General features: G+C 47.0%; 1 protein-coding gene across 1 annotated transcript in view; it reads right to left on the bottom strand.

Moving 5' to 3' along the window:
- Positions 1-249: 249 nt before the first annotated feature.
- The window catches only part of SULT6B1 (sulfotransferase family 6B member 1), a 382,977-nt gene continuing 355,788 nt past the window's right edge, over positions 250-27,438 (bottom strand). Inside the window, exon 7 of the mRNA XM_069630680.1 lies at positions 250-490. Within this exon, the coding sequence (XP_069486781.1) occupies positions 360-490 (131 nt within the window). The 3' untranslated portion in view covers positions 250-359. The remainder of the gene's footprint in view (positions 491-27,438) is intronic.

Raw genomic sequence — 27,438 nt, 5'->3', positions numbered from 1 at the left:
TTAGCATGGCCAAGATGGCTTCCACCAGGCTAAGGAAAGGACTGCAGTCAGAAGGGAGCTTTGATTTTGCTGCAGGACATCAGGTGGTGGCCAGAGTCTACCCGGACAAGCCAAGAGGAACCTAAAGTTAGATTTAAGCATTTGCTGCACTGTGAACTTGCCAGTGCCCCTGCACCGTCTCAATTCATCACCAAGCCATAATAAAACGAACATTCTGCATTTATTTTAAGCATTGAAGTAACAGCTAAGCACTTTTAGAAACATTTATTCGAAACCAAGTATGACAAAGACAACATATTTTATTAGGAAGTGTGCATTTTGCAAAGTTTGCACTAAAACGCAGTTATTTCATTAAGTCATTAGGTTTTGCAGTACACATCATACTTTAGCTTTGCTCCAAGCTTAGTTCCCACTAAACATTCGTCAAATTTTGCGTCCATTTCCCGACTTTGCGCTTCAGAGAAATAGTTTTTCCAGTCTCCAACATCACCTGAAATCAAAACAGAGAAATGAGAAATTAATAGCTGATATGAACACAAACAGTGATGCATTAAGAGCGGCACACGGCTAATGGGTGATGGGCAGCCACCCAACTAGGCCCTTCCTAGCCCTGGGTGCCATGTTCCCATGTTCTCACACCACTGGCCCGCTATGGTCACATGATGAGGATCCATTTCATAATTTTTCAGATAGTGGGCCTGATTACGACCCTGGTGGAAGACCATGGTGCTATTAGCACCATGGTCCATGCCGGTAACTTACCGACTCCGCCATGGAGAAAGGTGGAATTAGCACCCCATTACAAGGTTAGCAGGGCGGTAATTCCCCCTTCCTCCATGGCCCTTCCCCATTCCCATTTTTGCCCCATAGGGCTCAATGGGAATGGGGAAGGCGCTAAGTACGGTACGGAAAATTGCGGTACCGTAATTAGCACCAAGGTCCCTTTGCGGGTCCATACTTTAACAGCTGGTGTAGACCAGCCATTAAGGTCGGGTCCCGCAAAGGGACCTCGTAATCAGGCACTAATGGGTTAACGGCGCCGCAGCCTTTTACAGCGCCGTTAACCCATTAGTGCCAGGGTCGTAATGAGGCCCCGTGACATAATGTTCACTGGTACTCACATCATTGGGCGGTTCATTGCTAATACCTTGCCCTTGCATCAAACCGCTCAGTACTCTCACGACTTCCGGAAGGCCACTAAGACTAGATTCCAGTGGTATAACGTCCTTTCATCGTCAGTCATTTTTACGACTGCCTTTTGAACGAGTACAAAATTACCGAAAAGGTTATTGACATTTTTTTGGGGGGTGGGAAAGGGTAGATAAGGGGCTGGGGGGGTCGGGAATAGTTAAAAATAGGTGGATGGGTGGGGTAGGAGGCTTTTGTGGGGGAACCCCCCTAAAAAAAGTTTCAATTACCTTTTTTGTAATTTTGTACTCGTTTAAAAACCATTCTAGTATGCCCTGTTAGAAGCGTCTGTCCAGACTCGTGTCTGTCTAGTGAGCAGAGCAAGGGCAGTATCCATTATGCCCTGTTAGCACAGTAAGGCCAGATACCAGTGTCGCTAATTAGCACAGTGATGCCATATCCATTTCCCCAGAGAGCACATCGCGGAGGACAGATTCAGATATGCGCTTTTAACACTGTGACGTAATGCCGTTGCGACACAGGGAATCTTCTCTGTGGAAAGTCTCACAGGTGTAATGTATATGAAAGGTCTAATAGCTTAACCTCCAACTGGGCGGAAATCCTATACGAAGAAATCTTGGTGTTAGGCAGAATCCTGTGCAGTTCTCTTGGGGAACACTGCAAGAAGATTAAGACTACAGGAGTAAGCAGTAAACCCAATTGGTAGCAGTCTGCACCACCCAGATTTACCTGGTAGCTGCGGCTGAGCAGTCAGACTTCTCTCAAGATGAGTAAGGCAGTATACAGAGGATACACAATAGGGCTAAAAACACAGTAGAGAAAGCAAACACTGACCAGAGCTTGGTATCAAAAGTATATAATTATTTATTTAAAACACACTTTAGGAAATACCCTAAGCACTATAGATCAAAGCAAGTTCAAACACAATCAGAAAAAGTATGCACACCTCTCTTAATAATTATTTGACAAGTTTAGGTCAAAACATCACTACTTGTAAAAACAGATGTGAGCGCGTAACTTAGATGGCACTCCAATAATTAAGTTAAAGGGAGAGAAAAAGGCAGGTCATGAAAATAAAACAGTTCCCAACACTTTTCTAAGACCACAGCAAGTTAGTGAAGGCAGAGTCTACTGTAGAGCCAAAGTTCATAGGCCAGGCCCACTTTAAATGGAGTAAGGCGAAATGTGCCCAAGATCACACAGTTTAAAAAGCACTCAAGTCTTTGCAGAAATGTTCAAAGGGTGTTGGTTTGATGCGAAAGGTAAAGTTAGAAGGTCTGGGGGCCAACCCAGTTGGAAAGCCAAGGGTTTAAGGGTCACCTTTAGCAATCCACAGAAAGGGAGGCCAGGCGGAACATAGTACCTTAAAGAGTGAGGAATCTCCAACAGTGGCAGTTGTTCCTGGCAGCGGGTGCAGTTCGTGGTTTCGACCAGGGAAGGAGACGATCTCGTCGAGGAGGAAACTTGGAGTTGTTACACTGCCCAGGGAAGAAACCAGCAGCAGAGTTTGATTGGTTAAAAAGGAGCGTTCCTTTTATTCGCAGTCACAGTGGTGAAGCTTGGCTATCCGGCCGCCGGGGTGGTTGGCACTGGCGATTCGACCAAGGGACGTCCTGGAAGGTGAATGGCAAACTGGTTGTCCCCACCAGCTGAAAGGGAGAAGACTCTTACAGCAGAAGATCTTCTCTTGTCGTCGGGAAAGTGGTGAGGTTGTTGCAGCAGGCCTCCACCGGTGGTCTCATCATTGCAGATGACTCAGCTTCTCCCCTCTTCAGATTTCTTAGGCCCTGTGGCGACTTCTGAAGTTCCAGTCCCAAAAGCCCTGCTTTTATGCAGAAAACCCCTCATTCAACAGCCTAGCTGTCACTCATACATGCTATGTGGTGAGCCGGGGGGCTCACTACTGGCCCAATCAGAACAGAGTGCGACTGGGGTTGCTAAGGCAACGCAGTCCAGGGAGCCAATTCCCCCACCCACACATCCTGTGGAACCCAGACAGAGTGGCACCAGTTGGAGGGCTTCTGTGGAGAAGCCTGCCAAAAACTGGAACAAAGGGCCCGACCTTGGTTGGAGTTACAGGGATGGACACAAATGCCATTTTGGAAAAGAGTTCTGGCGAAAAGACCCAACCAGTGATTTTATATTAAATAAATAAACCAGCGGTATCTTTAACATTGCACCAAAAAAGTGGTGCGTTTAAAATAAATGGGAAAATCCCATAGGAAATATTCCGGTGGAATATTTTGCGTGGTAACCACTGCCACCAGCCAGAAACTCGACAAGGGGGGACTGGACAGTGCCCCCTTGGAAACAGACCCAGGGGCAGTCTAATTAACCCCTTCCAGTACTTCCACAATATGATGGTTTGTACTGGTTCTGTTCACAATTTTGGACTAATAAAGCCAATGGTGACTTTACATGCCCTGGGAGACAGTAGTCAGTCCCAAGGTATGGCGTCTATGTTTGGGGGTAACTATGACACCCCTGTGTTACTGCACTGAGGGTGCTGTGTAACACATACACTAAAACAGATGATGCCCTATGGAGTAAAAGACCCCATAGCCGATAAGCACACAATAAGTCAGACATACCTCAAAGCATGCGTAAGAGTGGGAGGAAAAGAGTCTCACTCTTAGCAGGAGAAAAAAACAAACCCCAAAAATCCAGCAAAGCGGCTGGGGGACTCACTAGGTTTGAGAAATTAGCCTTGTAAGAGAATTCTCCCTAACACCCGGAAGTAGAAGCTACTCAGAAAATATCAATGACCAGTCCGGGAAGGGATTATTTCCTGTTCAGCATGCTGGAAAATAACTCGTCATAGAGAGAAGTTTGAAAAGCGGTTACAATCGTTTTCTTTATATTTATTCATTTTGTATTCATGCGAGGTTTCGCAGAAGAACTTTACGCCACCTTTAAACTGCCTCACATGGGGATGCAATTTTGCTGCCTACCAACGCCCTGGAGCCAGGACTGACTGCAAATTAAAGGGGATATTGTTACTAAAGTCGATTATCTTGTTGGACTCAAACCTCTAACACGGAGACTGCCCATTGTTTACTGAGTTAGGTACATTGACCCACTGAGCTATCTTTCCAGCTTATGTTTCCACTGGCCATGAGCTGATTTCCCCAGTGCCTTGGGCATGGTGACCAGTGTCTATGGGATGTATGGAACACAAACCTATATAGGAAGCTGCAGAACGCTTTCCCTAACCAGCTTTGATCCAGAGGATAAATCCTAGGCGGTAGACAAGACATGCTAATCTGGCTGTGTAGTGACATTTTCTCAGGGAGCTTGTTAGTGCGAGAACACTACATCGAAAACATTGCATATCAATAATTGGTGGGTGAGCAGAATGTATTAGCAGCAGGACAGACAGTGAATACAATATAATTAGTGTACATATTGGACAGCTTGAGGGAAGTAAAGGAAACGCTGGAGACCAAATAGAGTATTCAAAAGCACAACCAGGTAAGACATTGACATTGGTATGTACCTGCGGGCTCCAGCAGGGAGCCATCATCAGACAGTTCACTGGCCCTTATGGTGTGCAGGGGTCGTGAGCAGCCAGGGCTCAGGAGCAAGGAAGAGGGCATTGGCACGTTTGGTTGCTGCTTCTGGGTTTGGCATTTCTCTGCACTTCTGAAATAGGTCCGTGCAGTGGAGCAAATTCCAAGAGGGGGATCAAGTACTTCAAATGTTGGTAGAGGGGTTAACGTCAGAGACTGTGAGGGTGCAAACTTACGTGTGTGGGGGCATCTACACCTCTTCAATATTCGCAAAGTCCGCCCCTCTATCACTTTCCATGCTACTAAATGTTTAATCTCCTCCCTTATCTTCTCTCGCCTCTTCTACTGCTCCTCCTTACTCTTTGGACTACCTACTTCTCATCTCGCCCCCCTCAAATCTATCTACCATTCTGCCGTCCGTACCCTCTGTCTCCTTAACTCCCATGACTCCATTTCTGCTCCCTGTTAAGACGGATTTCTGAACTCTGTCCTGGTGGCGCAGAAGTTCAGAAGGCTAACCTAATTACTTGGAACAGGGTAACCTCTGGACGAGCCAGACCAATCAAGGTAGCGATCGCGGCGGTCAAGACTAGGTCTCAAGAAGGGTGAGGGTGACTGAAAGCCCGCAATGAGCACACAAAGCAAGGACACTTACAAACTACTCCAAACAGGTGTTATATTAAAAATATATACACATTTATTCCAAGGCCTTTAAAACAATGACCGTAGCCAGAAATCACAATACAACTCTAGTAAACCAACACATACCATACCAATACAATATATATACAAATACAACAAGTCTCAAGCGTTAGATGCACGAAATGTGTAGTCCACCTAAAAGGGAAGGAAAACAGGCAGTGCGAAATAATGCTTAGACCCAGTCCGCCTTCAGAGGCACCTAACTAAAAGGAAGTCCGAGCCCTGCGAAGAGTGGAGCCTTGTGCTCAAAAGTACCTGCACACGCTGGTGCCAACGGGCAAAAGGGGAGTCTCTTCGAGGGAAATCAGGCAGTTCAGTTTAGTGCACAAATGAAGAAGAACAGTGTTCTGCAACTCAATCGCAGCCTCCACTGTGGGCAGAAGCAGAGCGCGAGTACGCAAAAGGGTGCTGTTTTGACACAGCGGGGAAAAGCTATGGGCTCCTGCAGGAGGGCGACCAGTTCCTAGCTATGCTACTCACCGGTCCCCGATGCAAGCAGACTCAGGCTTCTCCGCGTCAGTTTCAGTAGCTGGCAGGTTCAGAAGAGCAGGGAGCGTCTCGTCGTCGTGTTGAGTCTGCAGCAGCAGAGTTGAGTTAAAGACGTCCCAAACGAAGAAACCCCCACAGTTTGTTACCACAGCAGGGCAACGGAGCGGCCGTGTGTATCTGAGCCAAATGTACACTACTCACTTCAGACCTGGGAACGCCAAGTGTACGAAGCGTGTGAGAGTGACAACGACTCGAAATACTACACAACCTGGCGGCGGTTACAGAGCAAGACTCCTGTGTAGGCTGGTCAGTCAGCTGGATGGCCCAGAGACGCTTCCGAAGGCTTACTAGCAGGAGATGGTGAAGATGCCGAGAATAGCTGTTCCCGCTATTCCAAGGGTCGAAGTACCAGTACAGGCCTTCTGGTTCGATCAAAGGTGAAAAAGGGTTTCACAAGGCGACAGCAGTGCAGAGGAGCAGTCCTTCAGCGGGTCACCAGCGATTCCTCGGTTCAGCCTCTTGGTTGCAGGATACTTGGCTCCTGTATTCCTTCGTTCGTGAGAACTCAGGAGATCGACATGGTAGTGGTGTTTCCAGCCCCCTCTTATCCACGGTTCCCTTCGCGCCAAAACGGAAGGGACCCAATGGGAGATCCGCTCATCAACACTCACACCATTCGTGGACCAATCACGGACCACGGTGGTCCCAGGCATTCACACCACCCTAGACTCTCTGGCACCCAGGATGTGTATTGGGACCAGACATCCCAGCCCACATCCTGGAGGCACACACAAGACATGTAGAAGGCCGCGAAAGCATCCGTGTTTCGCGGGAAAGTACATGCCCAAATAAGGAAGGCCCCGGGTCGGCTCGACCTGGGGAAGGTGAAGGGAGCAAGACGGTCAGCGGACAGGACAAAGGAGCCTCGTGGTCTGGCCATTTTGGGAGCCAGGCCACCATTTTGGGTTAAGCGCGAGAAACGCGCTTAGAACGCCAAAAGGAGCTCAAAACACAAGAAACGTCCCGTCCGTGAACCACTTGCACCGATCAGTTACAATCCTAAATGAGTATCTAGGGCCCGTAGAAGGCTAGAGACCCAAGAGAGCTGTAACTTAGCTTACAGTGCCCTCTTGTGTCATGTTGCACGAAAGCCGCAACATGATAAAAGAAACTACGGAAAACAGCGTTTCCCGGTACTGACTGTCTTAAGGGTATGTCAGTTTCCCCGTAAGAAAGGAGCGAAAGCCCAGAGGAGTGCGGCAGAAGGCTGCACTTCTCTGGCAAAGTCGAGAACAAGGTGTAAAACAACAGCAAAAAGTTTAGGGGTTGCCACATGGAAGGAAAATTACCTACAATTACGAAATCTTTCCTAACACTCGCCCCTCCCAGACTATGGACAGGGGGAACTAATCCACCCCTGGATGAGTCTCTTGTTCAGGTCGGTTAAACATTCTGGACAACCCATCAGCATTGCTATGTTGGACACCTGGCCTATGCTCAATAGTGAAGTCGAAGCCTTGTAGACTTATGGACCACCTAAGCAACTTTGGATTATCCCCCTTCATGTTCATTAGCCACTTTAAGGGCTTATGGTCAGGTTGCACAGTGAAGTGGGTCCCATAGAGGTAGGGCCTCAGCTTCCTTAGGGCCCACACAACAGAGAAACATTCTTTCTCTACCGTGGACCATCTGAGCTCTCTGTCCTTAAGCTGCGGCTAATAAAACCAATAGGGTGTTCCTTACCCTTCTCATCTACTTGCGATAGTACAGCTCCTATCCCAGTGTCATAGCCGTCCGTCTGCACGATAAAAGGTCTTTGATAATCAGGGGCCCTGAGGACAGGGGCCTGGCACAAGGAGTCTTTTAAGCCATTGAAGGCCTTCTCACACTCGTCATTCCAAGTTACCTTCTTGGGTTTCTTCGGAGTTGTGAGGGCAGTCAGAGGGGCAGCTATGGTGCCATAGTCTGCCACAAAATTGCGGTAATACCCAGTGAGTCCTAAGAAGGCTCTCACTTGGGTTTGCGTAGTGGGGGTAGGCCAGTCTTGTACTGCTTGTACTTTACTGGGAAGAGGCTGTATCCTCCCTCCACCTACTTCATGTCCAAGGTAAACCACTGAGCCTTGTCCAATCTGGCATTTACTAGCCTTTATGGTGAGGTGTGCTTTCTGAAGAGCCTGGATCACAATCCCGAGGTGTTTCACATGGTCTTCCCAGGTGGCACTGAAAACTGCTATATCGTCCAGATATTCAAGACAGAATTCGCCCAACCCATTCAAAACATGATTCACAAGCCTCTGGAAAGTGGCAGGTGCATTCTTCAACCCGAACGGCATTACCCGGAATTGGTAAAGGCCGTCTGGAGTAGAAAATGCTGTCTTCTCCTTGGCATGTTCTGCTAAAGCTATTTGCCAATAGCCAGCAGTGAGGTCAAACGTGCTGAGGTACTTGGAGGCACCCAAAGTATCCACCAGCTCATCTGTTCGAGGCAAGGGGTGTGCATCTGTCTTGGTGACAGCATTCAGAGCCATGTAATCCACGCAGAACCTCAATTCAGAAGTGCCTGCCTTTGGAACCAAAACCACAGGGCTGGACCAAGGACTACTAGAGGGTTCAATCACCCCAAGATCTAACATCTTGTTGACCTCGGTCTTAATATAAGACCGTACTTTGTCTGACATCCTGTATCCCCTACTTTTGGTAGGTACACTGTCTCCTGTGTCTATGTTATGTTTGCACCAAGGTGTCAAACCAGCCGACTGTGAAAACAGGGGGGAAAACTGCCTAAGCAAACTTTTCACCTCAGCCTGCTGATCAGAAGTCAGGTGAGGGGCCACTCGGACACCCTCAAAGGAGCTATATGAAGGACCGCTTTGGAACAGGTCGGGGAGAGGTTCAGACTCCTCTTCCTCAACATCTGAAGCCAGTAGCAGTGCTGCGATTTCGACTCTTGGGACGAAAGCCTTCAGCCTATTCACATGAAACACTTTTGGAGCCTGTCCAGGCCTTCCAAGGTCCACTAAATAGTTAACCTCACCCAGGGGCTCCACCACTGTGTAAGGGCCTGACCATTTGTCCTGTAAAGCTCGAGGCCTTATGGGATTCATGATCACGACTTGCTGACCAGGTGTAAAGTTGATGAGGGAAGCTTTCTGTTCGTACCAATGTTTCACCAGCGCTTGTCCTGCCTTCAATTTATCACTAGCCAAGCCCATCAGAAGTACCATCCGTTTTCTGAGCCCTAGCACATAATCAACTACGTTGGTAGTAACAGGGGGAGTGGGCATCTCCCATCCCTCTTTGACTATGGCTAAGGGTCCCCGTACAGGATGACCGAACAGAAGTTCGAAAGGGCTGAAGCCAACACCCTTCTGTGGTACCTCTCGGTAGGCAAACAGTAAGCATGGTAAAAGAAGATCCCATTTTCTTCTCTGAGGTTCTTCCAGAGCCCCAATCATGCTTTTTAATGTTCTGTTAAAACGTTCCACCAGACCATTGGTCTGGGGGTGGTATGCAGAAGAGAACTTGTAGGTGACCCCACATTCTTTCCACATAGCCTGCATATACTTCGACATAAAGTTGCTGCCACAATCCGACACAACTTCTTTAGGGAAGCCAACCCTAGTAAACATGCCAAGAAAAGCTTTTGCAACTGACTTGGCAGTTACAGTTTTCAATGGGATGGCCTCAGGATATCTGGTTGCATGGTCGACCAGCACCAGGATAAACCTATTGCCTGAGGATGTTTGCGGGTCAAGGGGACCAACGATGTTGATCCCTACCCGTTCAAATGGTACCCCCACAACTGGGAGCGGTACCAACGGAGCTTGGATTGTCGAGACAACCTTACCAGATAACTGGCAGGGGGCACAACTCCTGCACTGACTTTCTACTTGCACCCCCATCTTGGGCCAGTAGAAGTGCATGGATAACCTTTGCTTGGTCCTCTTAATACCAAGGTGACCAGCAAGGGGCACTTCATGCGCCAACTGCAGGAGGAAGGGCCTAACAGCAAGGGGAACCACCAACCTCCTATGGTCTCCTTCTGTAGACTCTGTGGGCTCACTATACAGGAGTCCACCTTCCCAATAAATCCTATGCGTCCCAGGAGGTTCACCCTCAAGCTGGGAGCAGGCCTGTCTCCTTAGGCCTTCCAGAGATGGGCACTCACGTTGGCCTTTACTGAATTCGTCCCTATCAGGACCTCCTTCAACTAACAAGTCTGTAAGAGGATTCAATTCAACACCACAGCTAAGTCAACGCCTAGTCTATAATACTGAATGAAAACCCTTATTGATATATCTTTATGTCCAGTTCATGCGTTCTGGATGACTACCCCTATATAACACCCCTCTGTTGGAATCCCCCTGACCCCACTGAGCCAAGAAGTAGTTCTGTTTTGCAAGTTAAAAGGTTTATTTGATAATTTAAACAATAGATATATATATCAGACTTTATAATAAATTAATAATTGAATATCACACTTAATCTGGTATGATAAAAATTAACAACGGAGAATCTGGCACTAGCACACTTCTTGATAATCACTAAGGAGTTGACATGAAATGGATAAGGTAGCACACTGGTAAATAGGGACAGAAGAATAATATGGTAGAGAATGATTTATAGATTTCAGATGGATGCAATGTTGAATGAAATGCAGTACAGAAAATACTCAATATGATTTCAACAAAACAATGTAATCACTTCTCTCTGGCAATTCACCCCCCCCTTTTATGCAATGCAAGGAAATGGAAGGAAAAGCACACAGTTCTCAGAAATGCAATCAAATGTGATTCAGTTCACCCCAGCAAGCTTAGACAACAGAAGTTTAAAACACAACCCAAAATGCTTCTATATGTGCTGGCAATGGAGTGAATAATATGCTAAAATGCTTTTAATTCCCTGTAGAGGTTCAGGGTGAGTGGTATCTCGTTAATATTAGTCCAGGCTCACACTAGCAATGATTCAGGGATGATTAGCAGGTTAAACGAATTTCTGGCAAATGGAAGGCAAGCAGCATCAGATTTTTACATGTGGAGAAATTTGCAAATCGCGGCAAAATTCGCGAATGCGTGTTTCACGATTATGGCAAAACTATAGGGGGTAGGAATACGGTTCTAGGTTCGTAGGAAAGCCACGATTCTCAGCTTTCAAGGGAAAGTTCCTGCAAGTCTCTAGCATAAACGGTCGCGGAGATATGAGCGATTGAATAAAGGTCGTTTTTCAGATTTGAAATTTGAAAGTTCAAAAAGACAAGTGCAGCTTGCAACTAGAAAATGACAAGTGACAGCTTTACGAATGACAGGTGACAGTTAGGAGACAGTTCTACTTAGATTAAAATAGGATTGAATTATATTATTTTAACTAGGAGATTGGTTCTGCACAGTTTTCTAGGTACTCACACTATATTCTTGAGTGAAATGGGCCTCGCCATGGATCTGGTCAGGTTTTAGACTGGACTCCGGTTCAGCTCTTTGGTTCTGCTAACATTGGCCTGGGTCAGCTCTGCTCTCTCTCTCTGGGTACAGCACTGCTTCTGGATTCTGGAGATTTAGGGATTTGAAGTCTGGATCGCTGGATGTTGATGGAGGTAAAATATGGAATTTTGGCAGAGCTTCCAGCTGCAAATGGATTTGAAGGTCCCTATCTGTCCTGTCTGTCTGCTTTTATGTGTTTAGAATGTGGGTGTGTTCTAGCATCACTGACCCTACCTCTCTCTCAGCTTCTAATTGGTCAAACTTCCATTTCTCACTTGATTGGGGGAGCTAAGTTGTGTCAGAGTGATGTCATTTTACAGCCTGCAGAGAGGACACTCCCCAGTCAAATTGCACACATTCTATATTTGATAACAAAAGACATATTTGCACAGGTAAACATTGGTTTAAAATTACATGCACACATCACATATCACAGGAAATATCTCCTGTTCAAACTCTGCTCTTCCTGGGAGCTTGCATTCAGAAATGGCAATATTTTGCACTTTTTAACTGGTTTTGCAATTCCGGACATTGACCCAAATTTACACAAATGTGCGCAAGGAGTATGGACATTAGTTGATGAAGTGTCAGATTTTTCACATGCACACATTTTGAGTAATATCCTCTTTTCCGCTAAAACCCCCCTGAACATGCCACCGGTCCGAAAAACCTCTTAAAATGTGGGCAGAAAAATCACAAGAATTATGGTGTCATTTATACAATTTTCACATGTCCGCTCTATGAGTTATTCATCTTTTTCTAAAACCATATTCTGGCTATAGAGGTGTGTCTTTTCATGTCACATGGTACAGAAACCAGTCTTTCCAGTTTCTGGCAAGCTCAGAGACCCTGCCCCTCCCAGCTTCTGCCAAGAGGAAGCTCCATTTACGACTCCCGCCAATAAAACATTTGCCTGAGTCAGGACAGGGCTTTGTTCAATTTCCTACAGAGCCCAGGTAATTCAATCAGGGAAGTGTCATATCCCTTTTGGTGTGAGCAGCAAAAGGGCAGCTAGGCCTGGGAACACAGCTGTGACTCAAGTTTCACTCCTGATGGGGGTAGTTGCCAGGCAAATTGGAATCTCTTTAAGCTGTCATTTCTGTTCCCCAGTTTCTGCATTCAAATAAAACTAAACATTTTCACATATGCAGCTAGAAGGCTGATTCTAAGTTTAAAACTATGACATTTAAACAATTGCAACCTATGTGACACTCAGAAGTAGGTCACTCAGTCAATTTAAACATTTAGATTTTTTTAGTGTCTTTCAGTCCAAATTTACTTAAACTGCTGAAATCCACAGCTAAGCCAGTCTTGTTATAAACCTTCAAGCCACTTCAGAATATAACTTTACATTGGATCCACCTTTCAGTAAGTCTTTCTTTGGCATGTTTTGGGTTCATTTATTCAGTTTTCTACAAAATCTGGTAGTTTTAAAACGCCGGCTTTTGGATAGTGGTGAGTACTGGTACTGCACCCCTTTTTGGGATTTAAGAAAATGAATTCCCAACAGTTATGGGTTTGCTTTTGGCAATCAGCATTGCCACTCCCAATGGTTTCAGACTACTGTGTGGGTAGTCCAATGGTGGTTTAGGTAGTGCCCTTCTGTGCCCATAACATCGGCAAAAATGGGTGGCAGCCTATTCTTCATGCATTTCCCTGGGCATTTTCTGGAAAGCTCTGGCCATCATGATGTTTTCCATGTCAGAACTGGACAGTTTTGAGGTACGGCTCGGATGCATGGGTAAATACATCCCACAAGCCCCCCTCTTGCGATGGCCATTCAGTTTCACTGATGGGACTCGCAAGACCTGGGATGTTTCCTCATCTTCTGCCAATAGATGGCACAGTTCAGCATCTTTTTATCCATCCGGTGGATCGATCGGTCATCCTCCCCGGTCCTGATGGGAATATTGGGTGGTACACCGGGCCCCTTGCGTCTCTGCTCCCGGTCTCCGGATCGTCCTCCTTGGCCAGCCTGCAGGTTTTCCTTCTCCTAGGATGACAAAGGAAGAGCGGCAATACCTACTCATAGACGTTTTTCCACCACTGTTGAGATAGTGGGGCAGCATATGCATTTCATCATAACGAAACATTACATTCTTATTTTGGAAAAAAAACAGTATAACTAAGAGACAGTTTCATGCAAATCACAATATTTTAGAGACTAGATGTGGTATGTTTTATGATTGGAACTGAATTAGTCCGAGACAGTACCCGCTAGGATTCCAGAGGATTCCTCCAGTTGTTGCAGAGCGTGCCTGGGATGGCAACACTTCAACTGGTTTATGTGGACCCACTTGTCTTCCCCCGCTGCCAAAGGACCTTTGGGGATGTGGATTTTGTAGGCCACAGGGGAGATTTTGTCGATGATCTCAAAGGGTCCCTTCCATGTAGGCAAAAATTTGCGCTGCTTGGCCTGGTTCCTTTGGAAGTTGTATAGATAGACCCGGTCCCCCACCTGATATTCCTTCCTGGAAGTTTTCAGGTCATAATGGGTCTTCATGCTATCAGCCGATCTTTCTAGATTCCGCTGAGCATAAGCAAAAGCATGTTGGAGGTGTTTCCTTAAAATCTCCACATACTCATGAGTAGTGGAGGCATTTATCAGTGTCTGCTCTTGGGTCCTGTAGAGCAAATGCTGAGGAAGCACCATCTTGCGCCCAGTCATCAACTCAAATGGTGACATTTTGGTTGCAGATGAAGGGGTAGATCTGATGGCCATTAGGACCAGAGGTAATCGGATATCCCAACTTGGCCCAGAATCTGCCACAAACTTCTTTAACATGCTCACAATGGTTCGGTTATATCTCTCTACTGCCCCAGAAGAAGCTGGCCTGTAAGCAATGTGTAGCTTTCTCTTGACCCCCAGTATCTCCCACATCTTTGTCATTACTTCACTGGTGAAGTGGCTACCCCTGTCTGACTCAATCCTTTGAGGTAGACCAAAACGGGAAAAGATGTGGTTAATCATCAAGGCAGCTGCCGTTTCTGCCTTGCAATTTGGGGCTGGGAGACATTCCACCCACTTGGTAAACAAGCATGTCACAGTCAACATGTACTTATTCCCCCTAGCCGAGCGAATCACAGGGCCTACAAAGTCGATTTGTAAATCTGACCATGGCATGGTCATCCCCCTCTTTTGGAGAGGTGCACGGTGCGTGAGGGATGATGGCTGAAATTGTGCACACACAAGACAACCCTTCAAATATTGGTCAAGGTCCTGCCCCATGTGTGGCCAGTATGCAACCTCTCTTAAGATTTCCAATGTTGTGTGAAACCCCCTATGACCGGCGGTGGCCGCATCATGGGCGTGACTTAACATCAGGCTTCGGAATGAGGTAGGAACCACCCACTGGTCATGGCCAGCTTTGGATTTCCTTACCAACAAACCGTCTTGGATTCGGAACATTTTTGGACATTTCATCAACACTCTTAGGTCCTCTTTCCCAATGTAATCGGTATCCGTCAGGGGAAAGTTCTCAGGGTCCTCAAGGTGCTGGTAAAATTTACCAATTATTGGATCCCCCTTCTGAGCTGTAATCAAATCAGCATCAGGGGTCTCCTTACTCCATTGTGCAATTGAAAGGTCGTTGTGAGCATTTGTCTGGGACCTAGTGATAGCAGTGACCTGGATTTCCCCCAACAGGGACTCAATCTCAATTAGATCCCCTTGGATGGCCCCGGTTTTGGCCAGCTGATCAGCTAAGTCATTTCCAGTTTTGTCTGGTCCCTCTACTTTGGAATGACCCTTGATCTTTTTCCAATAGATGGTCATCTCATTCGAGGTGACCAGATCATCAATGTTTTGGATCAACTTCCCATGTTTCAAGGGTTTGTTGTTAGCACATAACATGCCTCTGGTTTTCCAATTAACCAGGTGCTCCACGAACCCGTTCCGTACATAATCCGAATCTGTGATTATGACCAGTTCGTGGAGTTGATGCTGGACAGCAGTGAGGATGGCCTGATGCACAGCCATCAATTCTGCCACCTGACTACTTCGGGGACCAATTTTGTATCCAGCGGAGGGTTCTGGGAACTCATTCACCCATGCATTCCCTACGCCGGCCACCAGTTCTTTCTCCCCGTTGTTGTCAACATGGTAAGAGCATCCATCCACATAGACAGTGGGCATTCCCTCACACTTGTCTTCTTCAAAGACTTTGTGTGGGGAATTAAGGTATGCCTCCATGTTGTCCTTGATTTTTAGACTTTCGTCCTCGAGACAGTTTTCTCTGGCACAATCATGCAAGTCCGCCAGACCTTGCGCGAGGGGACTCTTCTTGTTTTGGCCATATCTGACCTCCACAGGAAAGCCTTGCATTGATAGAATCCAGGAAGTAATTCGGGAATTACTCACATTTCCGGCCCGGATTTTGTCACTTTGGAGATATTGCAGAGGCTGGTGTGGAGTCTCCACTATGATGTGTTCCCCCTGGATAAACGGGCGGTAATTCTTCAATGCCCACACCGTTGCCAGGAGTGCCTTCTCACAATCGTTGAATTTTTCCTCCACAGAGGATAAAGTTTTGCTCGCATAGGAGATTACTTTATTGACCTTGTCATGCTTTTGGTTTAATACGGCCGTCAAGCACGTATCAGAGAACCCCGTCTCCAGGAAGAACTCCTTGTTTCTGACAGGGTAAGCTAGGCAAGGCGCTTGTGAGAGGCTTCTTTTGAGTTGTTTTACCGCCTCGGCTTGTTCTGGACCCCATTCCCACTTGACCCCCCCCTTCAGGAGATGAATCAGGGGTCTGGTGATCTCTGCGTAGCCCTCAATGAACTTTCTGCTGTAATTAGTCAGTCCAAGGAGGCTCCTTAGTTCCCGCAGAGTTGTGGGGTCCTTCAGTTTCTGAAGTGCTTCCACTTTCTTTTCCTGGGGACAGAGACCCTGAGGAGTAATCTCATGCCCCAAGAAATTAACACGGGTTCTACACCACTGTGCTTTCTGAAAGGAAAGTTTTGCTCCGGCGGCCCTCAACTGCGTCAGAACATAACGGATCTCCGCTATATGTTCCTCCACAGATGAACTTTTGATGAGGACATCATCTACATAAGCCAGGTTACCCCTCGCACCCAGGTCGGGCATGGCCTTATGTAGGAAAATGTTGAATTCATTGCCGGAGTTGAGGTATCCGAAGGGAGTCCGGGTCCATGTGTACTGCTGGCCCCCAAAGGTAAAAGCCAGTTTGTATTGGTCCTCCCTGCTGACAGGCACGGTCCAGTATCCATTGGTCAGGTCTATTGCAGTGAATACCTGTGACCCCTGGATCTGGGCCAGCCCTTGGTCAATGTACGGCAGAGGCCATCGGGAAGTATGGACATGTTTGTTGAGCTCCCTAAGGTCGGCACAGAGTCTCCACTGGCCGTTTGGCTTCAATATTCCCAGCACCGGATTATTGAAGGTGCTGTGGATGGGACGGATTATTCCCCTGGACTCAAGGTTCTTAATTATTTCAGTAAGGGACTCCATTGATGCGAGAGGCAAGCGATATTGCTTCACAAACACAGGAGTCATGCCAGGGTCCGTGGGGATTGTTGTTGTGTGGATGTCAGTGCGACCACAGTCATATGAGTCGACCGCAAAGAGATCTTGGAAATCCAAGAAAACTTGTTTCAACTTTTGCTTTTGTTCCAGAGTCACACAGGCATCAGCTAGGTTGACTCTCTCTTCCACCATCTGCCTGAAGCCTGGAAAGACTTCTGGTTTGGCTATTTCAGCGGCCTCCTCCAGCTGGGTGGAGAAGTCCCTGGTCAGAGTGCTGATTTGGACTGGAGGCTTCAGGTGGGAAAGGCAGCCCTCATGGACCTGGAAAATCACCTCATCCCTCCTGAAGTCACAAGTCACATCTTGATTACCATAGGGGCAGGAAGTGTACACCAGGAAGTTCCCCCCATGCCGGGTAAAAATCCTGTCTGGTGTTGTATTGTCCTCACTGTCACTGTCAAAACAGTCCTTGGGGATTGGTCCTAACAGTTCATTTAATAAGTCGATGGAAAAATGTCGGTCATCAACCGCCATTCCAATAATGGTGCCTGCGGCTAGAGTAATACTCTTTAAGTCGCTGTTATCCACCTCTATTGGAATGGTGTCATGTTCTATGTTGACTAATGGAGTTGGGTTTACCCCCAACCCTTGCTGTTGGAGAGAAGCATTTAGATGTATGTAAGCATCAGGGTTTTTCAAATGTTGTCCTCTTTTAACTTTCACTTCCAGGGAGAATTGTCGGGTCCTTTCCGGGATGGTGACTTCCTCTTTGATCTGAATTTCAACTGCATAAGGTAGTAATTGAGCTGACCTAAATGCTTTTTCTGGATCATCAAAGCCCATGGGATTATCCGCTAATCGGGACCAAGCTTTGAAGTTTATTAGGTCCAAACTAATGGCAAAGCGATTGAGAATGTCACTGCCTAAGTAAAAGGCGGCAGTGACGTCTCGCACGACCCAACAATTATGGACTATGCTCTTGTTGCCAATGGAGATTTTGAGCATACACCTGCTTGGCAGGAGATGTTTGGAATTAGGTGCTTCCAGGTCCATTTCCCATTTGTCTATCAGTTTGAATGTGGGAATGGCTGGATCTTTTGGGAGTTGGCGGAACATGGCTTCGCTGATGAAGCTCTTACCGTTGTTCACACACACTCGAGCGAGAACAGAGTCCTTCCCATCATTTAACTGAACAGGGATGAACAACTGCTCTCCAATTTGCTGAATATCAGCCAGGCTCTGAGCTGATTTCACATCTTTCTGGACTATAGGAGTGGGAGTTTCTGATTGTGGATTAGTAAAGAATTTCAGGGTGTTTCCTTCCAGTGTGGAATACCACCTTAAACTGGAAGGAAGGTTGATTTTCAGAAATAGAGAGGACCCCCCATCACCAGTCTGTTGTCCTACTGCTATTACTGTCACGTCTGGAATTTGGCTATTCTGGAAGTGAAATTCTACTTGGTCAGGTTTTTGTTCAACCATGTGGCAGGTGCCGTTTAAACTAACATGGTTGACACTCTGTTTTAATTTTATGGGTCGGCTAGTCTGGGTCCAGAGGACCTTGTTTACACAATCTATTAGGGGTGACAACCTTCTCAGGAGGTCATTCCCTAGTAAACAAGGGGTGCCCTCTGGAGTCACAATTATGACTGGGTGTTTCAACTTGTGTCGCCCGATCTTAATGTCCAAGTCTGCAGTCCCCTCAACGGGAATTTCCTTCCCGTCAAAGTTCTGCAGTTGTCCAGGAAGAGAGGTGAGAGGAATTTGGTAATTCTCTCCCCTTCCTGCATTCAGTTCGTCAAAGGCCCTTCTGGACAGAAGGGTAGCTTGAGATCCAGTGTCCACCAGTGCCAAAATTGTACCCTGCCCCTGTACTTGTACCGGGGCATAGTATCTTCCCTCCTTCTCCTCAAGGGGGCACAGATAATGCACATTTTTGGACAACTGGTGGGCTAACTTTCTGGTTTTGGACATGGCGAGAGAAGAGATTTGGGCAGAATTCTGTGGAGAGCCTTGGGAATCTGAAAGAAAAATTTGGCAACTGGAGATCAGAGCCATGGTGGGTTCCCCTGGCTCCGGTTCTGGGCCGCCCCCCCCTTTTTGGAGGCAGTCACCAGGATGGGTTTGAACCAGGGGATTTTCTTGCTGTTGGTTCTGGGATGAGATGGTGGGCGGCGGTAGCTCAGTCTCCACATCTCCCCAGTCTGGATTTGCATCCCTAGGGACCCATTTTTCTTTGGGGGGAGTTCCCCCCTCTCTGAAGGAGAAGATCCTTTTCCCAGGATCCTCTGAGGATCCCTCTCCCTCAAATTGGAGGATCTGTACCTCCTCCTCAAACTGAGTCTGTTTGGGTCTTTTGTTTCTCCTACCCCCCTCTGCTCCTTAGGAGACAGACTTTCAGGGGCAAGAGATTTTGTTTCCGGTTCCTGGGTTTCCAGGGGCTGTTTACAAGTGAGGAAGGAAGCTTCCTCCAAGGCTTTACACCCCCCTTCCCTTTGTGCCTCCTCCCTGGGAACCGGTGAGTTATCGGGGTGCTGCCCCCGTCATTGTTCTGGAGCACCAGGTCCAGAGTTGGGTGCGTTCTGCGCCGGCACGCCCATCTGAGGGTTCTGCTGAGCCCTCAGTATGTGACCCAGATCCCGCGCCATGTTTTGAACCTGGCGCTCTAACTGGGAAACCCGCTCAGGCTGATACGGGGCCCTGTTTTCTCCCCTGGGCTGATCCCGGGAAGGGTAGCTGTCCCTCCTCTGGTAATACCCCGGGTTGGGAAGATTTGGGTACCCCTCCACCCTTGGCCTCCCCTCTCCCGGATTCAGTGGTCTGGGCTCAGGGAATTGGGGAAAGAAGGATGGATGGTTTTGGGGCTGAAAGTCGGGTGGATATCTGGGGAAAAAGTTCTGCCCAGGGTTTGGTAAATTTCTGCCCTCCTGTGGGAAGTTTGGAGGGAAGTTCCCTGGGTTAGGTGCTTGGCTGGATCCCCCCCCTTGGGCTGGAGGAGTCCACACATAACCCAGGATGGGTCGATTTCCCTTGTAACGGGGACTTACATAATCAGGAGAGCGAGGGACGCCATTTGTGGGGCTGCCTCCTTGGCTCCCTGTCTGTGACTGACCCGAGGACCTCCTGGGCCTAGCATTATTAGGTGCAGGTAGGTTTTTAGGCCCCCCCATCTCCAAATCCAAAACGGGGGTGACCTTTACCTCTGCCACCTTGGCAGCAGCAGGGGTGCTGTTGGCTTTGGGGTTTTTCTGGGCATTACTTTTGCTATCTATCGGTTTCTGCACCTCATAGATCCGGGTAGCCTGTTCAGTGACCCAGTCTAAAGATCTTTTCTCGTGAAAATCCCTCACGAGCTGGGTCATGATATATTTGGGCAAGGCATGGAAAAACGTATTCATAAATTCTCTGCTATCCGTGCGCACCCTTCTTGTGGTCTGTGCAAAAGCACGCTTTAACTCCTGCACAAATTCTTGTGGGGCCTGATCCTCCCCACATTGCAAATTGTAGGCTGCCTTGCGAGCCTCTTGAGGATTTCTGTGAACAGAAAAATGTTTCAAGATGGCCGCCTTATAGGTGGACCATCTTAAATGATTTTGGTCCTCCAGCCCCGCAAAGAAACTGGAGTATTCCGGGGAGAAGGTCCACTTTACATATTGAATACAGCTTAGGCTGTCCTTCAAATGGAAAGTCTCCATCATTTGTTCAAACAACTCTAAGTGCTCCCAAACAGAATACTTAGCGTTCTTATGGTAAGGCGTGATGACGCTCCTGATCGCCTTAATCTGCTTTAAGGGGTCCTTAAGCAAGGCCCTTTTTGCCTTATTGGCCTTTTTGGTTCGGGTAACCCTTGTCCATTCGTCCTCGGACTCAGAGGCACTGCTCCCAGAGGTTCCCGTCTGTTCTTCCAGGTTTTCCCGGATTCTGCGAGCCTGGGAATGGCTGGCAGAATGTGGGGACCTGGTCTCCTGTGTCCTGCGCAGTTCAGAGGAGTCTTCAGATTCCTCCTTGCTGCCAGGATTTGATGGGTACCCCCTCCACTGACCTAACTGGGCAGAGGTTTTCAGGATGCCCTTAATGGGCCTACTCTCCTGGGGTTCCCCACTAAATTGCACTGCGTTTGGGTGCCCATACCCGGATGCCCGCCCCTCCATACCTGGGTGGTACTGGCCTATGAGCCCCATACTTTTGCCTGGATAGTAGTCTGCCATCCCGGTGGCCCGGTGCTCATGTGCGCCGGGGAACATGGGGTTGGCAGAGTCCAGGGACTGAGAGGTATGAGGGCCTCTGGTACTAGGGCTCCTGAGGTTATGCTCCGGAGTTTCCCTTTCCCAGCGAACCTCATCTCTATCCGCCCCTGCTCCCTGTCGCAATGCAAGAGCCTGCATTTGTGCCTTCAGTTCCTCAGTTAAGGCCTTACTGGACTCTATCAGTCTCTCCTGCATCGCTACCTGTTGTTGGAGCCTATCATTGTGTTGACAGAGGGCCTCATATTCCCTCTGTGCTTCCTGGTTGGTCCTGGAGAACTGGGCCAGTCTTTGCTGCAGGAGGGTTACCTCCTGATTCCCATCCCTACTGGCCTGTTCCTTTCTTGCCAGAGCATCTTCCACCCTTCTGGTGTGCTCTAACAAGTTTGCATGCTCTTTTTGGAGATCACCCAGCCCCTGGAGGGCCAAGTGATTTTCTTCCGTTTTTCTTTTTAACTGGCAGACTTCCTGGCCTAAGGTGTCCCTTTCCTGACTAAGAGCCTGCATCTGTGCCGCCAGGTCATCCCTCTGCCTTTGAAGGGCACCAGCTTTCCGGCGCTCTTCATCAAACTCTGCCTGGGTATCCTGGTCTTTCAGAATCAGTTTATTGCTTTCTGCCTTTTCCCTATCTAGGTGGCCTTGCAGGGTGACTACCTGCTCAGCACATACCATGTTGAAGTCCAGTTGTTGCTCCAGCTTTTTCTGGCTTTGCAGTAGGGAGTCCAAACCTTCTTGGTGTTCCTTCTGCAAGGCCAGAAATCTGGTATCCTGTTCTGACTTTTCCTTTTGCAGCACATCCATATCCTCCTTTATTTTAGTGATGTACTGCCTGGTCTCATTTTCTGACTCCTGGCTCCTGTGCAGCCTTTGCTCAGAAGAGTCCAGATCAGATTGGGCCTTCTCTAACGCCATCTGTTGTCTTTTTGCCAGATCATGGCCTTCAGCACATTTATTCTGTATGGCTCCCATATATAAATATAAATATGCCGCTATCCTAACAATATTGTCGTGTTCATCTTTGGCCTTAGGAGCCATATATAGTTCACTCAGGGCCACATGTAATGGACCCTGATCTCTCCATAAGTCTGACCCTGTTTCAGTGACCTGTCGCGTGATGGCCTGCAACCAGGCATCCTGGCCCTGCTCAGCCCATTCACCTCTCACAAATAGTTTATGTAAGAAGTGCTCTCTGGCTATTTTCATATCTACCAAGGTCGTCATTCTAGAGATTGGTCTCTGTCCTGACTTACAGAAGTTTGTATTTTATTTTTGCAGAACAGAACTTTTCTTGGAGTGTCCCTTTTGAGGAATGCTTCACAGCGTAATGCAGCGTGGTGATCCGACTGGATATGTGTATCTGGTCAGCTGGCACGCTGTATTAAGCTGCACAAGTGGTATTCTAACCCAAACGTCCGGCCCGAGCCCCCAAATTGTAAGAGGATTCAATTCAACACCACAGCTAAGTCAACGCCTAGTCTATAATACTGAATGAAAACCCTTATTGATATATCTTTATGTCCAGTTCATGCGTTCTGGATGACTACCCCTATATAACACCCCTCTGTTGGAATCCCCCTGACCCCACTGAGCCAAGAAGTAGTTCTGTTTTGCAAGTTAAAAGGTTTATTTGATAATTTAAACAATAGATATATATATCAGACTTTATAATAAATTAATAATTGAATATCACACTTAATCTGGTATGATAAAAATTAACAACGGAGAATCTGGCACTAGCACACTTCTTGATAATCACTAAGGAGTTGACATGAAATGGATAAGGTAGCACACTGGTAAATAGGGACAGAAGAATAATGTGGTAGAGAATGCTTTATAGATTTCAGATGGATGCAATGTTGAATGAAATGCAGTACAGAAAATACTCAATATGATTTCAACAAAACAATGTAATCACTTTTCTCTGGCAATTCACCCCCCCCCCTTTTATGCAATGCAAGGAAATGGAAGGAAAGCACACAGTTCTCAGAAATGCAATCAAATGTGATTCAGTTCACCCCAGCAAGCTTAGACAACAGAAGTTTAAAACACAACCCAAAATGCTTCTATATGTGCTGGCAATGGAGTGAAAAATATGCTAAAATGCTTTTAATTCCCTGTAGAGGTTCAGGGTGAGTGGTATCTCGTTAATATTAGTCCAGGCTCACACTAGCAATGATTCAGGGATGATTAGCAGGTTAAACGAATTTCTGGCAAATGGAAGGCAAGCAGCATCAGATTTTTACACGTGGAGAAATTTGCAAATCGCGGCAAAATTCGCGAATGCGTGTTTCACGATTACGGCAAAACTATAGGGGGTAGGAATACGGTTCTAGGTTCGTAGGAAAGCCACGATTCTCAGCTTTCAAGGGAAAGTTACTGCAAGTCTCTAGCACAAACGGTCGCGGAGATATGAGCGATTGAATAAAGGTCGTTTTTCAGATTTGAAATTTGAAAGTTCAAAAAGGCAAGTGCAGCTTGCAACTAGAAAATGACAAGTGACAGCTTTACGAATGACAGGTGACAGTTAGGAGACAGTTCTACTTAGATTAAAATAGGATTGAATTATATTATTTTAACTAGGAGATTGGTTCTGCACAGTTTTCTAGGTACTCACACTATATTCTTGAGTGAAATGGGCCTCGCCATGGATCTGGTCAGGTTTTAGACTGGACTCCGGTTCAGCTCTTTGGTTCTGCTAACATTGGCCTGGGTCAGCTCTGCTCTCTCTCTCTGGGTACAGCACTGCTTCTGGATTCTGGAGATTGAGGGATTTGAAGTCTGGATCTCTGGATGTTGATGGAGGTAAAATATGGAATTTTGGCAGAGCTTCCAGCTGCAAATGGATTTGAAGGTCCCTATCTGTCCTGTCTGTCTGCTTTTATGTGTTTAGAATGTGGGTGTGTTCTAGCATCACTGACCCTACCTCTCTCTCAGCTTCTAATTGGTCAAACTTCCATTTCTCACTTGATTGGGGGAGCTAAGTTGTGTCAGAGTGATGTCATTTTACAGCCTGCAGAGAGGACACTCCCCAGTCAAATTGCACACATTCTATATTTGATAACAAAAGACATATTTGCACAGGTAAACATTGGTTTAAAATTACATGCACACATCACATATCACAGGAGATATCTCCTGTTCAAACTCTGCTCTTCCTGGGAGCTTGCATTCAGAAATGGCAATATTTTGCACTTTTTAACTGGTTTTGCAATTCCGGACATTGACCCAAATTTACACACATGTGCGCAAGGAGTATGGACATTAGTTGATGAAGTGTCAGATTTTTCACATGCACACATTTTGAGTAATATCCTCTTTTCCGCTAAAACCCCCCTGAACATGCCACCGGTCCGAAAAACCTCTTAAAATGTGGGCAGAAAAATCACAAGAATTATGGTGTCATTTATACAATTTTCACATGTCCGCTCTATGAGTTATTCATCTTTTTCTAAAACCATATTCTGGCTATAGAGGTGTGTCTTTTCATGTCACATGGTACAGAAACCAGTCTTTCCAGTTTCTGGCAAGCTCAGAGACCCTGCCCCTCCCAGCTTCTGCCAAGAGGAAGCTCCATTTACGACTCCAGCCAATAAAACATTTGCCTGAGTCAGGACAGGGCTTTGTTCAATTTCCTGCAGAGCCCAGGTAATTCAATCAGGGAAGTGTCATATCCCTTTTGGTGTGAGCAGCAAAAGGGCAGCTAGGCCTGGGAACACAGCTGTGACTCAAGTTTCACTCCTGATGGGGGTAGTTGCCAGGCAAATTGGAATCTCTTTAAGCTGTCATTTCTGTTCCCCAGTTTCTGCATTCAAATAAAACTAAACATTTTCACATATGCAGCTAGAAGGCTGATTCTAAGTTTAAAACTATGACATTTAAACAATTGCAACCTATGTGACACTCAGAAGTAGGTCACTCAGTCAATTTAAACATTTAGATTTTTTTAGTGTCTTTCAGTCCAAATTTACTTAAACTGCTGAAATCCACAGCTAAGCCAGTCTTGTTATAAACCTTCAAGCCACTTCAGAATATAACTTTACATTGGATCCACCTTTCAGTAAGTCTTTCTTTGGCATGTTTTGGGTTCATTTATTCAGTTTTCTACAAAATCTGGTAGTTTTAAAACGCCGGCTTTTGGATAGTGGTGAGTACTGGTACTGCACCCCTTTTTGGGTTTTAAGAAAATGAATTCCCAACAGTTATGGGTTTGCTTTTGGCAATCAGCATTGCCACTCCCAATGGTTTCAGACTACTGTGTGGGTAGTCCAATGGTGGTTTAGGCAGTGCCCTTCTGTGCCCATAACATCGGCAAAAATGGGTGGCAGCCTATTCTTCATGCATTTCCCTGGGCATTTTCTGGGAAGCTCTGGCCATCATGATGTTTTCCATGTCAGAACTGGACAGTTTTGAGGTACGGCTCGGATGCATGGGTAAATACATCCCACAAGTCTTTTAGTTCAGGATGGTTGTTGGGGTCAAATACTTCAGGCATCGCCACCTCCTCGTCAGGCCCGGGCAATTGACCAACTTCCTCCACCGCAGTGGTAGGCGAGCTCGGGGGAATATTCTCTTTCCCTCGTCTTGACTTGTTGACTCCTTTCGCCTTGGGTTTCCCCTTCGGCTGGGGTGGCGTATTGGTCTTGGCCAATGCTGCCCGTGCTTGAGACCGTGTGTAGGGTCTTTCGGCAGTGTCTCCTACGAGCCCTAAAGCTCTGAGATCATTACCTAACAAGACCTTTCCCGGGACGTTTCTCTGAATGCTCACTGGAATCCTGACTGCTGTACCATTTAAAGTAAGATTTACAGGTATTACTGGGAACATACGGAGTGGGCCGTCAGCCAACTTAGTGGGCATCAGAGTAGCTCTGGCAACTTCCTCTGAGTCTACCAAGGTAGAATCCACTACAGTTCGACTGCACCCACTATCCCTAAGAGCTGGAGTATCTACTCCATTGATCAGCACACTGTCTTTAAAGTAGTGCTTGGTATTATCTGGAATCCTAGCATAAGCCTCTGCGACTTTAGGCTCCCAGGAACCCAGGGAAACTAAAACTACCTCATCCTCTATCCCGCTGGGAAATGAGTCTGAGGAGAAGGATGCTCCTGTAATCTCTTCTTCCTCGTAGGAGGAGAAGGCCAGATTAGCGGAGTGGACCCCCAAAGGTCTAACCTTACACCGGGGATCCCCCTTCACGTGGTCAGTTGCTCCACAAGCAAAACAAGATCCATTGGGTCTGTTTACATAGGGAGGCTTATTGTAACCAGAGTTCTGTTTCGGAGGCTGACCTCCACTACCCTGTGAGTTCTCTTGTGTCTTACCCTTATTTTTCTTTTTGTGGCCCTTATGAGAAGAAGATTTATCAGATTCTCCACCCTCCTTATCTTTGGACTTTTTCCCTTCCTCCTGCTTACCAGGATGAGTTTTGTCCTTATGGGACACTCGATGTGACACCCATAAGTATGCTGCAATGGCCAGCTTCTTAGGATCTATCTCCTTCGAATCGGCCAAATGCTGCTTAAGCTCCGGGGAAGAAGATGCAAAAATGTGTTCCAGCATGACAAGATTTATCATGCCTTCGAAGGTAGAAACCTTATAACCTTCGACCCAGCCAGTTAAGTTTTTCAAGGATTCAGTGACATAAGATACCCAAGTACCACCTTCCTGTTTCTTATACTCTCTGAATCGTTTCAAATATTGGGCCGGAGTCTTCCCAAACTTTAAAATGAGAGTTTGCTTTAACATTGCGAAATCCGCTCGCTCAGCCTTCGACATTTCCATAATGGCACTACAGCCAGAATGGGGCAGTCTGCTGAGTAACCAGGCAATCTTATCAGCATTGTCAACTTGTTGAACTTCGCATGCATACTCAAACGCATTCAGCCAGTCCATAATGTCATTCCTTTCCTCATACGCACTGAGCAGATCTTTCGGAAACCGTGGATGAGAGGAGGCCCCAGACCCATATCCAGGACCCTTGGACCCATTTGCAGCCTGAAGCTTGGCCAGTTCCAACTGGTGATCCCTGTCTTTCTGTTTTTCTGCCTGTTCGATTTTTAGTTTGGCTATGCTGAATTCAAGCTCCTTCTGCCTAAACCGCAGCTCTTGCTTCTTGAATTCAAGCATAGCCTCCCCATCAGCACTGACAGAGGAAACATTAGACATCTCATCCTCCCTGTCCACGTGGTCGCGATGGATCAGTGCAGCGGCAGAACCGTCGGTTCTAGCAGTGAGAGCAGCCCCACCTCCTTCCGCACTGTCCTCAGAAGTTATAGCGTCAAGCTGCGCTTCTTGCCACGCCACGATTCTTTGGATCATATCCACTTTCGTGCCTTGAGAGGAAACACCTCTCTCCGCACACATCTTTTTCAATGTTTCTG

Source organism: Ambystoma mexicanum, chromosome 6q, assembly GCF_040938575.1.
Source record: "Ambystoma mexicanum isolate Mex_15411 chromosome 6q, UKY_AmexF1_1, whole genome shotgun sequence".
In the NCBI taxonomy this organism is placed as follows: domain Eukaryota; kingdom Metazoa; phylum Chordata; class Amphibia; order Caudata; family Ambystomatidae; genus Ambystoma; species Ambystoma mexicanum.
Note: the sequence above shows the minus strand (reverse complement) of the source record. Positions and strands in the feature narration are given on the sequence as shown.